The 16055-nt window shown below is 60.7% G+C and overlaps 2 protein-coding genes across 2 annotated transcripts in view; one reads left to right on the forward strand and one right to left on the reverse strand.

Annotated features, from left to right (window-relative positions):
• Positions 1-573, forward strand: part of HK3 (hexokinase 3 (white cell)) — a 20546-nt gene extending 19973 nt beyond the window's left edge. The window contains exons 19-20 of the mRNA XM_010846586.1: positions 11-156; positions 245-573. Coding sequence (XP_010844888.1) covers positions 11-156; positions 245-389 — 291 coding nt within the window. The 3' untranslated portion in view covers positions 390-573. The remainder of the gene's footprint in view (positions 1-10; positions 157-244) is intronic.
• The window catches only part of UNC5A (unc-5 homolog A (C. elegans)), a 64558-nt gene continuing 49042 nt past the window's right edge, over positions 540-16055 (reverse strand). The window contains exons 3-15 of the mRNA XM_010846585.1: positions 10395-10538; positions 10042-10145; positions 9683-9863; positions 8120-8284; positions 6860-7048; positions 6436-6738; positions 4050-4137; positions 3643-3811; positions 3228-3461; positions 2969-3118; positions 2719-2883; positions 1949-2127; positions 540-1708 (exon numbers count right to left, since the gene is read on the reverse strand). Coding sequence (XP_010844887.1) covers positions 1543-1708; positions 1949-2127; positions 2719-2883; positions 2969-3118; positions 3228-3461; positions 3643-3811; positions 4050-4137; positions 6436-6738; positions 6860-7048; positions 8120-8284; positions 9683-9863; positions 10042-10145; positions 10395-10538 — 2237 coding nt within the window. The 3' untranslated portion in view covers positions 540-1542. The remainder of the gene's footprint in view (positions 1709-1948; positions 2128-2718; positions 2884-2968; positions 3119-3227; positions 3462-3642; positions 3812-4049; positions 4138-6435; positions 6739-6859; positions 7049-8119; positions 8285-9682; positions 9864-10041; positions 10146-10394; positions 10539-16055) is intronic.

Below are 16055 nucleotides of genomic sequence, written 5' to 3' on the forward strand. Positions count from 1 at the left end.
GTTGCTGGAGGTGTGCCAGGCTGTGTCCCAGAGGGCTGCCCAGCTTTGTGGGGCAGGCGTGGCTGCCGTGGTGGAGAAGATTCGTGAGAACCGGGGCCTGGAAGAGCTGACCATATCCGTGGGGGTGGATGGGACCCTCTACAAGCTGCACCCTCAGTGAGTCTGGGTGGTGGGCTGGGCACGGGAGCCACGGCCAAGTGGGACTGGACTGACCTAGGCTCACGTTGGCCTCTCCCCCTCACAGCTTCTCCAGCCTGGTGGCAGCCACGGTGCGGGAGCTGGCCCCTCGCTGTGTGGTCACCTTCCTGCAGTCAGAGGATGGGTCTGGCAAAGGTGCAGCCCTGGTCACTGCTGTTGCCTGCCGCCTTGCCCAGAGGACCCGTATCTGAAGAAGTCTCCAGCAACCAGCTCTGTTGGTCCAGGGCTGGGACCCTGTCTGTCCCCAAGCCAGGCCCAGACACCCAGGACTTTCCAGAATAGTCATGTGTGACCCCTGCTGGGGAGACCCTTAGCTTTCCCCGAGAGAAGTAGCACTTGGGTTAGCAATATATATATATAATTTATTTACATTCACGTCCGCTAAAATCCCTACGTGCCCTGGCGGCCGGGCAAGGCTGTGTACATAAGGCCAAGTGTAAGTGCACGAATGCACTTAAAACAGAGTCAGGGCACAAACTTCACACCACAGGCCCCAAATGGGGCACCTGCCAGCCCCAGGAAAGGGCACGCCACGGCACGCACACTTGCCATTGTCCAGCCCGGGACTCCCATTGCATATTCACATGCCCTGTTGGGCAGGGCTCCTCGTGGCTGGGGGCAGGAGAGGGAGAACAGGGAGGAGCCGTTGGGTGTCCCTGGGTAGGTGCGAGAAGGGCAGCATGTGAGAGGCAGGTGTGGATTGACACCGGGCATGAGAGACGTGAGCAGCCTCTGGGTGTACGGCATGAGATGTGTGTCAGGGGGACACAGGTGATAGCACACAGGACATGCGTGGGCACATGGCCGTGTGGTGGTTGTGTGCCTGAATGCAGGGGCCGCCCCCTGTTCAGCTGTGGCCTTCAGTCCCGAAGGCTTGGAGCCGAGCCCCTCAGATGTGCCCCTACCCAGCAGGCACGGAAATGTTTGCATAAGATCCAGCTCAGGCAGGAGCTCTGGGACCACGTCCCGAGCCCATGGCATGCGTGCCTGCCCGTGTGTATGCGGCCCCCTGGCCGGGGCAGGAGGAGAGGTAACATCACACGCACAGACACACACACCAGTGGGCTGGGCCCAGCCTGGGCTCCAGGCGCCATCCACCCTGGGACCTGGAGGCCTGGGCAGAGTGAGAGCAGGTGGCAGTGCCAGCCTGGCCGGGCAGGCCATGGAGGGGAGGGAGTGCGGGCAGGGTCTGAAAGGGCCAGTGATAGGGGACAGCGTCCGCCAGGAGGGGGCCTGTCCGCGCAGCTCTCCCCGGTGGTGGGGAAGGGCCTTGTCTTGGCTTCTGCCTGTTCCTGGCGGGCGCCAAAGCTGGTGAGAGTGTAGGCATTGTGGGCCTCGCCGGCCTCAGCACTCAGCCTCTGACACTGTGAAGAGACCGGCATCTGGCTGGCCCAGTCCGGCCACTGCTGCTGCCAGCTGGCTGAGGTTGCCGTTGGGGAAGTGCCGTGCCTCCCACAGGTTGAGGATCATGGCTGTGGGGCTGGGCTTGGAGGCAAAGAAGCTGAGATGGCTGCAGAAGGGAGGGGAGTGCTTCAGCAGCCTGGCCTCACCAGGGGCTGCCGCCTCCACCCTCCTAGACCACCTGAGGACAGGGCCTCCCTTCGGTCAGCCAAGGGGAAGCCCCAGCTGCTGGGGCTGGACCACAGGCCCCACCATGTGTCTTGTCCACCCACCCCCGCTGCTCCTCATCCCCGCCCAAGCTGGGCTGCAGGTGGCCTTCATATCCCCTCCCTGCCCACCTCCCACCCACCTGTCCAGGTGGAGTTTCTGGGCCAGAGTCCGCCAGTCGGCACCCCGACTGCAGGGCGGGTCCAGGCTGGTAATGATCTTCTGCCGAATGAGGAAGGGGATCTTGAAGGCACTGGGGCCCACTAGGGCTGGGACCCCCCCTTCACTCTCCAGGACCAGCAGCTCAGAGAATCTCGTGTCCTGGAGATGGGGAAGGATGGAGGTACCTGTTAGAACTTGCCCAGCCCAGCCCACGTGCTGGGTGGGAGACGCTTGGACCATCCCAGGGCACACATGGGTACCTACCATGGGCCAGGTTCCTGCTCCCTGGAGTGTGGAGGTGCAGCGATCTGCTCACAGTCACACAGCCAGTGAGGGGAGGAGCCTCTGACCCCATTCTCCTTCCCCCTCCACCCCTCCCTAGTCACCCCTGCCAGCCTCTGCTGACCACTGAACTCTGCTCTCCTCGCTTTGTCTCTACCCACCACTCTGCTTCCTCACTGTTGCCTCATCCACCTCGCACTCATCCTTCTGAGCCCCAAACAAGCCCCTCCTCTCACGGAAGTCCTCCAGGGCCCCCAGACCAGCTCTGCCTCCCCCTCCCGTCCTGTGGCTCCCTACCCTCTTCCACCCCCTCCCCAAGCCCCACAGTCTCTGTCTACCTCTGACTACATGTGCATCTACACCTCCCTCCTCGGGACACTTGGAGGAAGTGCCACGTGGTTTCTAGGAGGTGGGCTTGGGGGGCCGGGTAGGCCCAGAGTGGGAAGCAGGTTATGCAGTGCGGCCCACCTTGGTGATGTTGAAGTTGACATTGAAGCTCTGCCCATCGCCCTCCACCTGCCACACCCACACCTTGCAGGCCAGGTCGCTGGTGCTGGGGCTGACACGCTCCAGGGTGAAAGTGCAGTGCAGGTACTGCTGTGTGCCATTCCAGATGTGATAAAAGGGGATCTCCTGGGGGCGGGGGGGTTACGGAGAGGTGGTGTCAGGGGAGCCGGGCTTGGGCGAGCCCGGCTCCCAGCACCCCGAGTGTCCTCACCTGGTAGCTGACGAGGAGCTTGCTCTTCCACAGGGAGCTGGGCACATCGTGGATGGACAAGCGCAGGTTGTGGTAGCTATCCTTGAAGTGCAGGACGCGGGGCTCCTGGATCAGCTGTCCTCCCAGTTGTTTCTCCAGCTGTACCACCTCCTGCAGTGCCCCAGGTGTCAGCCAAGCCCACAGGGGCGCCCTCTCTACTGCCCCCCTCCCAGGGCCAGGGGCGGTCAGCCCTCCGGCCCAGCCTCTGTGTGGCAGGTACCTTGAGTGCGTCGTGGGTGTCGTGTAGGCAGTAGACTCGGATGTTGTACTCGAGTGAGGTGCAGGCCACTGGGGCGAACAGAAGCAGCTTGAGGCGCTTGGCGGCAGCCACGCTGAGGGCCTCTCCCACCAGGGCGAAGCGGCCCAGCTGCTCCGTGAAGACGTAGCAGGCGCCGGCCTCTAGCTGGCAGTAGTAGAGGTGACAGGGTGCCTCCTCACCCAGGTGCAGCACGTCCTGTGGGCAGGGCCCGACGGGTCAGGTCGTGGCCAGCTGCAGCCTGAGGACCCGGTGGGTAACCTCCCGGCCAGCTGCCTCTAAGGAGTGGCCAGAGACTGGGGAGGGCGCAGGGCCCAGGGGCCAGGCAGGAAGGCGGACTCCACCGAGCCTGGGGGGATGGGGGAGGCTTCCGGCTCACCTCCCAGCTGCCTTCGCAGGACTGCTTTTTGAGGCGCAGGCTCCAGCTCTCGGGGCTGGGCTCCCCACAGTGGTCCATGGTGAGGATGACGGGCCGCGTGAGCAGGACTCCAGGGGGCCCACAGCTAACGATGGGACTCAGCAGGGTCTGACAGCCAGCTAGGGGCAACCTCAAGTGGGGAAATATGGGTGGGAAGGGAAAGGCGTCAGGGGGACAATCTTGGGAGCCTGAGGAGAGGGCTGTGGAATTGAGTGGCACTTAGGGACGCCCCCACCCCTTACCCTGCCCTCCCTTGGGCCAGGCCAGAGCAGACCCCACCTTAGGTGGGGGAGAGGGCAGGGGCACCAGGGTGACAGCAGGCAGGGCTTGGACCCACCCAGCCCCATCAGCAGGGCCCATGCCCACACCTCACGTCTTCTGGCTTGTGCAGTGTGAGGTAGATCTCGTAGATCTTTCCTCGGGGTATGGCGTCCGGGGGGATGAGGAGGCTGATGCCTGTGACAGAGGAGGGGCTGGAGCTTATTAGGGCTGCAGAGCCACCAAACGCCCCACTCTGCCTGCCCCGCCCTGAGCCTCCCTCTGAGGACTGACTGGTGCCAGCCTGGCCTGGGATCAGACGTGCCACTGGGACTGCCAGGCTGGCCAATGGGCACAAAGCTGAGAGAACTCATGTGGGCAATGCATGCCTAGTTAGCCTGGGTACAGAAACTTCTGGATGCTGTACCTCCCACCCTCATCACCCACTTAAAACCTGCCCTGCCTCCAGGATAAGCCCAGCTCCTGATAGTTAAGGCCCTTGGCCCTGGGCCTAGCCTGCCCTGCACACTTGCTGTTCTGAAGCCACCCCCATAGCTGTGCCTCTGGGCGCTCCATCCTCCTGGTCTCCCCGAGCTCCTCTCCTCCCCCTCAGCTCGACCACTTCTGGGCAGGTACCTCAGCTCTGTTGGTCTGTGCTGGGCAGTGGCCCCCTGTGGGTGGGGCTGGGCCCTTTAACAACCCTGCCTGCTTTGGCAGCCCTCCCTAGTTTGGATCCCATTGCACATGCGTCCTGTCTGGCTGATTCACCTTTGTCCCAGTGTCTAAAGGGGCAGCATCTGAAAGCATCTGCTGGGGCCCAGGAGGGAGAGTGAAGCCAGAAGTGGTGGATTTGTGGCTCCTGCCCACTTCATGCTCCTGTGCTGCCTCCTGGTGCAGCTGCCAGGGTGGTGACAGACAGTCTGAGTGACCCACGTGTGAGTGCTCTGTGGCAGGGTATGCTCAGGCAGGTACTTATTCAGCGAATGCAAACGCTGAGGGAAAACCATGAGCCCTGCTCTCACGGAGCGCTCAGCCCACAGGGAAACAGGTAAGTGGATGGCAGCAAAGGGTGCTGGGTGTTGGGTGAGAGCAGAGAGGCGCAGAGCCCCCCGGCCACCACCCTGCTGGGAAGTGAGGGGCAGATGGTCACTGAGCACCCACTGGGTGCCTGCCCTTTTCTAAGATCTTGACAAGGACCATCCCCTAGCAGCCCCCCTGAAGGAGACCATGAAGCAGAGAGAGAGAGGGAGAGCTGCCAGACCAGAAGGGGAAGTAGCAGTTAGGCCAGTGGATGGGGGCAGAGAGGCCGTGTGTGCGAAGGGCAGCCCAGTGTATTTGGGTTCATGAAAGGACAACGAGGCTACCAAGTGCAGGAGAAGCGTGTAGGGGAGGGGAGGCCCCAAGGGACGAGTCCTTGTGCTTCTGTCATTCGGGCTTTGAGTGGAAACTCCAGAAAGGGACATGGTCAAGTCTGGCTCCTATGAGTAAATGCTTGCAGCTGTGAACCAGACGAGAGGCAGGTGTGGTGGCCTAGGCCAGGAGAGGCCGCAGGAAAGACAGGCAGAAGGAGGCAGGCACAGTGGAGAAGAAAGAAGGATGCGATCAGTACATGAATGAAGCTGGGGTGGAGGTGAAGGGGGAAAAGTGAGGAAGAGCAGGAGGTCAAGGTGACTCCCAGTTTCTGTCTTGAGCAACTCGACTGCGCTGTCCCTGAGGTAGGGAACACGGGGAGGGAGGAGGTTCTGGGGGAGGGTGGGAGACGGTGCTGTTTTAGGCACGAGGAACCTGAGGTGCTGTGAGACATACAGATGGAGCTGCCCAGGAGGCAGCTGGGTGTGCGGTTCCGTCACCCAGGAGAACCGCTGCTGGGGATGGGGGAGTGGGAGTGATCTACACAGACACGGCGACTGAGGCCGTGGAGAGGGTGAGATCTGCGGAGAGGGCCCCGGGAGGGGGCGCTGGGAAACACCTGCATTTAGGGAGCAGGCTCCAGAAGCAGCTGCAGGGGGACGAGGAGGTCTGGGCCATGCAGGGTCACTGAAACTGAGGAAATAAAAGATGTCAGGGTGGGAGCGGGCAGTCACACCAGGCACCGTGGCTCTTTCTCAGATGTCCTAGGGGTTTCTGTGAGGTGCTGGGTGGAAAAGCCCCTGTCCGGATGTTTTTCCTCTGCTCTCTCTCCACTAGTTCCCCCAGCTCCCTGGGGCCTAGGGCCCAGCACACACAGGCTGGCTGGCTATGCAGATGAATGGACAGTAATACTGTGTCCTTGGGCAACAGACGGGAGACAGCCCTGGCCTCCGTCTCAGTGCCAATCCCAGAGACTGGATCCTTACCAGTACTCTGTCCTCTTTCCTTGCTGGGCTGGCCCAGCTCTCACGGTGAGGCTGAGAGGCACTGGAGGAACGTCAAGGCTGTCCCACCCTCCTCCAGGAGGGACTCATGTTAGTCTTGCCTCCTAGAGCTCCCTGGGGGCAACCCAGGGGTGTTACCCACCTGTATTAGGGATCATCAGCCGGCCCCCGAGGAAGTTGAAGGTCCCATAGGCCATGTTGCTGGTGCCGCGGGGCAGGGAGCGGAAGTAGTTCTGGGTGGAGAGGCGGGAGACGAAGTCCTCCGCCTCCGAGGTGGGCGAGCTGTGGTGCAGCGTGTGGCGGCCGCTGCCCAGTGGGCTGAGCAGGTGCCCGTTGGTGAGCTGGAACTTGGGGCTGGGCCCATCTTGCCGGGGACACAGACTGCCCTGGTAGGTGGTGGTGGTGGTGCTGAGGTCTGGCTGGATGGTGAGCAGATGGGGACTGTCTGCAAGGATCAAGGTGGACTCAGAGTGGCACAGGGGCTGGGGGGTGGTGGGGGCAGCCCAGTGTGGGCGACTCTTGGCGTGGAGGCCCCGGCATGAGTGCGGGGGGCGGGGGCACCCCACCTGCTTTGCTGGGCTTGATGCTGACGGGCTGGAAGCCTGAGGTGAGGATGGACGAGTCGGCCACGTCCGAGTCCAATCCCTCCTTCTTGCGGCAGTACACAAGAATGAGGACGAGCAGCAGCAAGAGGAGGCATACGGCCACAGCTATGAGGCCCACATAGAGGGCCACGTCCTCTGGGCCGGAAGCAGCTGTGGGAGAGAGTGCAGCCTTGAGAGGGGTAGAGGGCAGGAGGCCAGAAAGGAGAGGCGAGCAGTCTACACTGCAGGGGGATGGGGCCTCCGCTCCTTGGGCATCAGCGCCGGGGGTGGCAGCAAGCGGCATGAAATATCAGCGCGCATGCATTCCAGTCCTGCATCTGCCACCATCTCACGGTGTCACTCTGGGCAGACGGCATGCCTCACCGGCTCAATTCATAGTGAAGCTGCTGCTGACAGAGAATGGAGGCGGGGAAGAGCCACTTTCCCGGCTAAACCGGTTCTTCTGGGGCCATGGGGCCAGGGGCAGCTGAGACTGAGGGTGAGCGCCTAGGATCCCTCAAGCAGGGAATCTGCTTTCTGGGGCAGGGGGTGGGGGTGGGGGATTCTGCCAATCTGATTCCTGGCCAACCCCTGGACCTGGAGCAGGGATGCTGGGCTCTTCTCTTCTGCCTGCTCCCCACCTCCCCCATCCCCTCCCCACCCTCCACCCCGCCACCCCGGCCTGGGGCAGGGCTAAGGAGAGAGTGATTGACTGCCCGGAGGAGGCGATATTGATTTTAGAAGGGTTTTGCATAATGAAAGAAATGTCCATCAGAAAGGAATTGACACAGATAATTAGGTTTTTAATTGAAAGAATGGGGGAGAGTGTGTTCTAGAGAAAAAAAATCCAACAGAGATCTTTAATTGTTAGTTATGGCCTTGTAATTAACAGGCCTCACAAGCCTGGTGTCCCCACAGGACTTGTATGTGCACTTGGGGGACGGGGCAGAGGTAAAACTGTAGGACAGGATGGGAAGGGGTTTGGGAGACGATCCCAGAGGCTCGGTGTGCATGGTAAAACCACTGACGTATGCAAGTTTCAGGGCAGGTGTGGGAAGTATTGGGGTGTATGTGGGCACATGTTGGGTGTGTTAGGGATGGGGGTGTCCCCCAGAGGTCCTGAGCTTTGAATAGGAGGTGCAGCCTGTGGCAGGGGACTGACTCCCTGAGCCATCACTGCCCCAGGGCGGGTAGGGCCAATCCTGGCAAACTCAAGAGGGCTCCTGGGTGGAAAGGACTCACTGTGCACACAGAGGTCGCTGGTACAATTGCGGGTATCCAGGTCAGTGCCTTGGCACTCCTCGCCTCCATTGCGGGGCGCGGGGTCTGAGCACTCACGGCTCCGCCAGTGGGTACAGTCGAGCCCACAGGCCGACCATTTGCTCCATGGGCTCCAGCTGCCATCCACTAGATATGAGACAGACACGGACAGAGAGGAGATGGCACGGTCAGCCCAGGGAGCTATAGCCCAGGCTGTCTGCCAGCGTGGCCCTGCTGGGCAGCCAGACCTGGTGCAACGCCAGGGCCAGGGCCAAGCCTGCCAGTCTGCAAGCCCTCTGGTGTCCAGCGGGCCTGGATGACGCATGCTAATGACAGGAGGCACAATGACGCTGGGCCTGCTCGGCTCTCCCACACCAGGGGCCGTCCTGGCCCTGGGGCACTGAGGGCCCTCAGTCGCACGATGACCCCTTGATCCCAGGCGCGGGTGGCTCTACAGTACCAGGCTGGGCCCTGCCCCACATGGACTGTCCCTGTCCCGACAGTACCTCGGACTCTGTGACTCGGCCCCTCCGCTGAGGCTGAGTCTGCACACAGACTGAGCCCTGCCTCTGATCACACTGAACCCCATCCTGGCCTTGGACTGAACCTGGCCCTGCGTGTGGGTGGGTGGGATGGAGCCAATGGGGAGCAGGCTGGTGGGCACGATGGAGCCAGGGCACGGAGATGGCGTGGTGAAGAGCGATGCGGGAGGTGGCGGCCGCTGGTACCTGGGCACAGGGTGGCGCAGGCTGTTTTCTGGACATTCTGCCCCTCACAGAAGGCACCCCCGTTGAGAGGCGCCGGGTTGGTGCAGCTCCGGCTCCTTTTCTGCCAGCCGCGCCCACAGCTGGCGCTGCAGACAGACCACTCAGTCCACGTCGACCACCCACCGTTCACTGGCCGGACAGAGAAGGACTGGGTCAGGGAGCGGGGGCTTCCTTGGACATGCTGGCCCAGGGGCCAGAGCAGGACAGAGGGGCTGTGAGCTGGAAGTGGGCAGGCTGCAGCTGGGCTGAGAGAAAAGCCCTGGAGGGGAGGCCACGCTTCTGCCCTTCTGCCCCCTGGGGCCTGGCAGTGCTTGCTCCACAGCCCCTTTCCCGGTGGGCACTGCAGGCACTCAGGAGAGCCAACCCTAGCTGCAGCTCCCACATGCTCTTCCAACCCAAACCCCAGCCTTTTATGGGGTGACTCCCGCACCCTTCCTTCTGTCTCCTCCTGGGGGTGCCCGGGTCACTCTGCTTCCACCCTGGGGTCTGTCGCATTTTTAGACTTCCATCTTGTCCCTTCATCTCCTCTTGCACCATGTCCCCTGACCACAGGTAAGCCAAGGGATGGTCCGGCCACCAATAACACCTCTGTCCAGACAGGCCCTTCCACTCCTGAACAGCCACAGCCAGCCCTTTCCCCATCCTTCCCCATCAGGCCACAGCTCGGTCGGCCCGGTCCTGGCTCTTCAGGGAGCCAGCCACGTGTGGTTGCCACAAAGGCACCCCAGCGCCTTGCCTATGCCCGGAGCCCTTCCACCCTGCCAGCACCGGGGCCCACCATAGACGATGACAGCAGCGGAGGCGCTGCGGCGACGAGCCACGATGTTCTTGGCCACGCAGGTGTAGTTGGCCGTGTCAGCCAGGCGGGCCTGTCGCACCACCAGACTGTGCTCCCGCGTGATGTACACATTGGGGTCCATGGATGGGTCCACAAGGTCCTCGTTCCGGAGCCACTCCACCTGGGGGAGGGAGCCATGCCACTGCACCGCCTGACTGTGCTGGCCCTGCCTGGAGCGAGCGTGGCCCCTGGGTGGGGGGGATCAGCCTGGAGGGCTGGGCAGGGCAGGCTGAGACCTGGGAGCACTGCCCACCTGGAGTGGTACTGCCCACCTGGAGTGGCACTGCAGCCCCGCTCACCTCGGCTGGGGGGATGCCCTCCGGTGGGCGGCAGGGCAGCACGATGCCCTGCTCCAGCGACACCTCCTTGGCCAATGGTTCCTGCTCAAAGTTCTTCCGCAAATCTGGGGGCAGAACAGAAGCGTCTCCCTGGCTGAGTGCCTCACACTGGGTCAGCCTGGCTGACCCTGTCCGCTGGTCCTGCAGAGACCATGGCACAGGCCAGGAAGAAGCGTCCAGTGCCCGAGGGGAACGTAGGGGGTGGCTGGGCGGCATCCGTAAGCACTCCCTCCAGCTGTCAAGGCAGGACCTGAGGATTTCTTATGGGACCTCCTCCCGGGTGACACCCTGAGGCCCCTCCGCCCCGGACTCACAGGCAATGCGGATATAGGCCTTCTGACTCTTGGTGGTGCCCGAGGAGCTCCACGCCACGCACTGGCACCAGAACTCCTCCAGCCCGAACACCTTCTCCACCTGCTGCCTCGACACATTGATGCGGACCTCCATGGAGGGCAGTCCTGAGAGGGGAGGGGCGGGGAGCAAGGGCGTGTCTCGCGCATCGTCCTCATGGTCCAGTCCCCTGCAGGGTCCCGGCGCCACCACAGACACTCCCTCTGCTGAGCAGGGGAGCTGGCAGACACTGCGGGCAGTCCTCTGCCTGAAGAAGGGGCTCCCGGGGAAGTCCCTTTGTATCTCCTGAAAGTCAGGAGTGGGTACTTGGTCACCCAAGGCCTATGTCCCTGGAGTCAAAAAAGTCAGGAAGGGGGTTTCCTGCTATTTCAGAGACAAAGTCACAGAGGAACCTGGGGCAATGGAGGCTGACCTCTAAAGGACACCAGGCAGAAGGGGTGAGGCACACAGTCCAGCCCTGGGGGCCTTTGTGGGTAAAAACAAAAGGTAAGGAGGGATCTAGGGTTTCTCTGGTGACTCAGATGGTAAAGGATCTGCATGCAATGCTGGAGATCTGGGTTCGATTCCTGGGTCAGGAAGATCCTCTGGAGAAGGAAATGGCTACCCACTCCAGTTTTCTTGCCTGGAGAATGGGCAGAGGAGCCTGCTGCTGCTAAGTCTCTTGAGTCGTGCGACTCTGTGTGACCCCATAGACGGCAGCCCACTAGGCTTCCCTGTCCAGGAGTAGGTTGCCATTTCCTTCTCCAATGCATGAAAGTGAAAAGTAAAAGAAGTCGCTCAGTCGTGTCCGACTCTTCGAGACCCCATGGACTGCAGCCTACCAGGCTCCTCTGTCCAAGGGATACTCTAGGCAAGAGTACTGGAGTGGGGTGCCATTGCCTTCTCCAATTCATGGAGTCACAGAGAGTCGGACACGACTGAGTGACTAACACTTTCACTTTCACGGAGTTATCTGGCTGGCCTCCTGGGGTTAGTAGGTAGATCCTGATGTGTGATGATATAATAACAGCTATTAACAAGATAATGACAGTGATTATGTAGTATGATAATAGACCCCTGGGGCTTAGACAGTGTTTCCAGAGTGCTGGCTTATCTTCTCCAGTCTGCTCCCTTGGAGGTATTTGCTCCCATTCTGTGGATGAGGAAACAGAGGCTCATAGAGGCAGTGACTTGCCAGAGGTGCCCAGGGCTGCCTGCTGTGTGAGTCCAGAATGTGTTCAGGGTTCATGGGAGTGGGGGGGTGGGGTGCTAGGGGTGCCCCTCGTACCAGGACAAACGCTGGTGATGGGGAGAGACAGCCCACAGAGGGGAAGCTGGCCTGTGATGGGTGTCTGGGACCTTCTTTATCCTGTATGGACTGGGCCCGAAGGATCCCTTCTCAAGGGTGGACACAGTACCCAGCCTCCACACACCTGCCACACCCAGAACCAGCTGTGGGATGTCTTGGGAGTGTCCAGGCCTCTGAGGACCCAGAAGGGAGGGGGGACCCCAGCCTTCCTCCAGTCCCCTGGCCCTTAGCTGAAACTAGTGTCCCCAGGAGTGAGAAAAGACTGTTTGTTTCCAATTCCTCCTCCTCCTGACCCCAATTTCCCTCGGGTCACTGGCTTATCAGAAAGAGGGAGAGAGGCTGGTGCTTCCATTGTTAACAGAGAAATTCAATTAGGGCTGCCTTGCAGGAGGAGCAGCAGCCCAGCTGAGCAGGCAAGCCAGGAGGCTGTTTTCTGTCTTAATTTCTCTAACGTGTCTTTCCCTGACCCTTGCCCAGACCCCTCCTCATGAGTCTCTCCAGCTCCCATACAGGTCCCAGATTTTTCTATCAGTCACCTTTGTCCCCTTACACCGTGAATTCTCACAGGAGATGGGTGGGTCACCTCTGGCTGAGGTCACTATCATTGGAGATCCCTCCATTCTGGGCACCGCCTGCCCCACACTAAGGCGATGGATGTGAACGTCCTTAGGGGTGGGGTGAGGGCTGAACTGAGAAAGGGTCCCTCACAGGGTCTGTGTATAGGACAGGGGCCCTGGGCACCAGCTATCTGTCAAGCATCTGAGAAGGAGCTGTGCACCTACTTGGGGGCAGAGACAGGGTCCTCCCTCTCAGCCTCGGGTTAGTGGTGGGAGACTTGCAGAACATTCTGAACCGGGTGCTTTTCCTCTCTCGGGTGGACAGGTCTATGGAAGCACTGCTCAGTCTCCCAGGGAGGTGGGGGGAGCTCACGCGCCACCCAGGCAGCTTAGCTCAGGGAGAACAGCACTAAATTTAAAGTGCTCCTATTTCTTCCTCCCTGTCTCCTCCCTCTTCTGTCCTGCCACCTCCTCCTCTCCTTCTTGCTGCCACAAATGAGGGCCAAGTTTGTCCACGAGCTCTAGATCCAGGCAGCGCCCTTGAGCCCCACAAGCTCTGGGGGTGGGGGAGACCCGAGCCGGCTGGGCCTTGAAGTGAGGGGCTGTGCCCTCCCAGCTGCAGGTTGCCGAGCAGCCGGGCTCCCAGGAGCAGTTTCTGGGCACGGCTGTGTCTGCACCTGCCTGGTAAATGGGAACAGATGCCAGCCTGGGGGAGGGTGGCAGGAAGGTGGGGGTCCCTGCTGGCTCAGGCCCGGGATCATGTCGGGTATGTGCAGGCATGTGAGGGCTTGGGTATGTGGGGAGGCCCTGGTATGTGCATGCTGAGTGTTTCTGGAAGGTGGAGGGGTGGGGGTGGGGGCCTCTGAGGCCAAGCGAGTGCGTAGGATACCTTCTTACCAAACTGCTTTTCATAATCAGTTGGTTTGTTTAACACACAATAAATTATATTATACTCCCAGACCAGAGTCCAGTACTTGGTAAATTTCCAACTTTTACACTATCAGTGGGTTTGGGTTTAAGAGTTTTCAGGCTTTGGTCCCTTCTCCCTGGTCCCTGGATGGGGAATGGGGGCAAGCAAAGGGGAGACCAGATACTCTCTCCTGGGGTGTCCACTCAGCCATCCCCACCCCCATGCAGGGCTCCAGATTTGGGCTGATCTCTGCCTCTGTCATGTCTGCCTGACCACAGCATGCCTGGGTCAGGGTATTGGGTTTGTGTGTACCATGGGTGCCACCCACTGCCTGGGCATCCATTTGTGGGTGAGGGAAACCTATCTCTTTGCCTCAGAGCACTCAGCGGCTTTGGGTTAAGAAGTCAATAAGATCAAAGAAAATTCAAGTGGGCTGGCCATGGGAGGCCTGAGGTTGGAGGCTCAGAGCAGGAGGGGACCCTGGTGGCCATGGGTGGGATGTATCTCTGTGAGCTCTGCTCTCCGCCTGGCTTGAAGGGAGCAAGGCCAGCAGAGCCTCACTGCTTTGCAGGCAAGAGCCTGGGTCTCGCCCAAGCTGTGGATACCAGACCTCACGATGGCAGGAGACAAGGAGGGGTATATGTGGGAAGCCTGGAAGGGCAGGTTGTGAGCAGTTGGGGGCTGGCCTGGAGACATCCCAAGAGGTTCCAGGACAGGCCCTCAAGGCTGCAGGGAGACAGGCTATGGTGATTTCCTCTTCCTCGCCTGTTCCTTCCCTGGGGGACCTACCTCAGCAGCAGGAGGACTCTTGATGCTGCAAAGTGAGGCTGGGCCCTGGGCATGGGGCAGGAAGATAGGGAAGACCTGGAGCTGGGCTCTAATTGGGTATGAGAAATCTCACAGCTGCCCCCAGCAACGGAAACTGAGGCCCATGGGGGAAGGGGACCGACCTGCCAAAGAGGCCATGTACCCTATCCATTCCCTTCCCGAGGGTGGGAAGCAGATCTGGATCACTGGCACCAAGAGATTTGCGGGCTAAATTCTTAGCCCCTCACCCAGACCTGGCACATGGCAGGTACTCCGTTGACACCTGAGGACTGCAAGAAGGCTGCTGCCAGCAGCAGGTGTGTGTAAGGCCAGGACAAGGTAGGCTCAGGGACTTGGCTAGGGGCTCATGCTGAAGACCAGCCCCGCTGACCCTGCTAGGGTAGGATGGCATGTGACCTCTATGGACCAAAAGACCTGTTTGGAGTCCTGGATGAGTCAGAGCATCTGTAACACGACAGACTGGCTCTGAGGACTAAGTCACACGCTGCCTAGACTCAGGGCTTGTCTGCTCACACCTGCATTCTTGTGCAAGCTTCCGTGTTCACCAGGGCAGGGCCCCGTCCCCTGGCCTCCCTCTGCCCAACCCTACCTCCCACAGTGCAATGTGGCTGCAGCTTCCTTGTCCCGCTGACCACCCCCTCCACCCCCACTTCTGCTGCCCCAGGCCTGGGCTTCTGGCCAGCCTGCTGTGCCCTGCATTTGTCCTTTGACCTGCTAGGCATTCCAGGTGGTTTTAAGACTGGGGATGGATGGCAGCCCTCACTCCAGAAGTCCGTCCTGGGCTGCCTGGTTTCTTCTGCCTGGAGCATGGGCCACCGCCCTGGGCCTTGGTCTCCTGCCTACTCTTGGCATCACTGTGAGTTGTTCTGGGTGCCCTCTGCTGGCCCTATGACTCAGACCTCACTCAAGTAGCCAAATCCAGCACAGGGTCCATGTGCTGTGTGTCTCAGGCTGGCTGAGCCTAGGTGGGAAGGGGCTCCGGGCTTAACCTGAGGACTCAGCATGTGTGGGCGGCTCCATGGAGCATCAAGGCGAAGTGAAGTCACTCAGTTGTGTCCAACTCTTTGCAACTCCATGGACTATAGCCCGCCAGGCTCCTCTGTCCATGGAATTCTCCAGGCAAGAATACTGGAGTGGGTAGCTGTTCCCTTCTCCAGGGGATCTTCCGGACCCAGAGATCGAACCCAGGTCTCCCGCATTGCAGACAGATTCTTTACTGTCTGAGCCACCAGGGAAGGGGGCCAGAAATGAGCTTAACTGGAGTCCAGTTAGTGAGGAGGAGAGGCTGTTGTCAGCTTCACTGGGCCTGTTCTCGGAGCACAGGTTCCCAAACAATGGCTTTCTGGCCCCATCCCCAGGGCTGGAGGAGGGAAATGAAGGGGCCCACAGAAGGAGCACTTCTTGGGTCTGCCTCTCCTGTCAGCCTTCCACATGGGCCCCGAGCGTCACCCACAGCACCGGTCATGTCACTCGGTAGCTTGAAATCCCACAGCACTGTGACCTCACTTCAGAGCTGAATGGGGGAGGCTCCTGGGTGGCCCCAGTGCCCCCGGCGCCCACTCCATCCTCTTCCCGCTGAGCCCTGACATGCCTATCTGCCTCCAGGCCTTTGTTGGCGCTGTATCCTTTCCTAGGTCGCCTGGGACACCCTTTCCCTCTTCTTGCCCTGACCAGGGTTACACGTCTCTGCCCCGAAGAGCCCACCCCGGGCAGCCCTAGCTCCCAGGACTCATAGAGAGGTCACTGTGCCGCCCACCCTCTCTTCCGGGTTGTATCTCCAGCTGGGGAGTGGTTGCTTAGGGAGTGAGTGCACCAACAAACCATCATGGAATTGAGGTCTGTGAGCTCTTCTGTCATCTGGGACCCACTCTTTCCAAGCCTTTCTCTGCTGGCACCACTCACCAGGCAACCAACCCCTCAGATGGAGCGGCCAGGACCTGCCCCACCATCCACAGCTCCCTGGGATATTTTGGTAGTGAGGCCTCCCTTTTACCCACCAAGTGATGAAGTCTGGTGAAGGTAGGCCTCCCAGAGAAGGCCT

This window comes from Bison bison, unplaced genomic scaffold (assembly GCF_000754665.1).
Source record: "Bison bison bison isolate TAMUID 2011002044 unplaced genomic scaffold, Bison_UMD1.0 scf7180017864238, whole genome shotgun sequence".
NCBI lineage: Eukaryota > Metazoa > Chordata > Mammalia > Artiodactyla > Bovidae > Bison > Bison bison.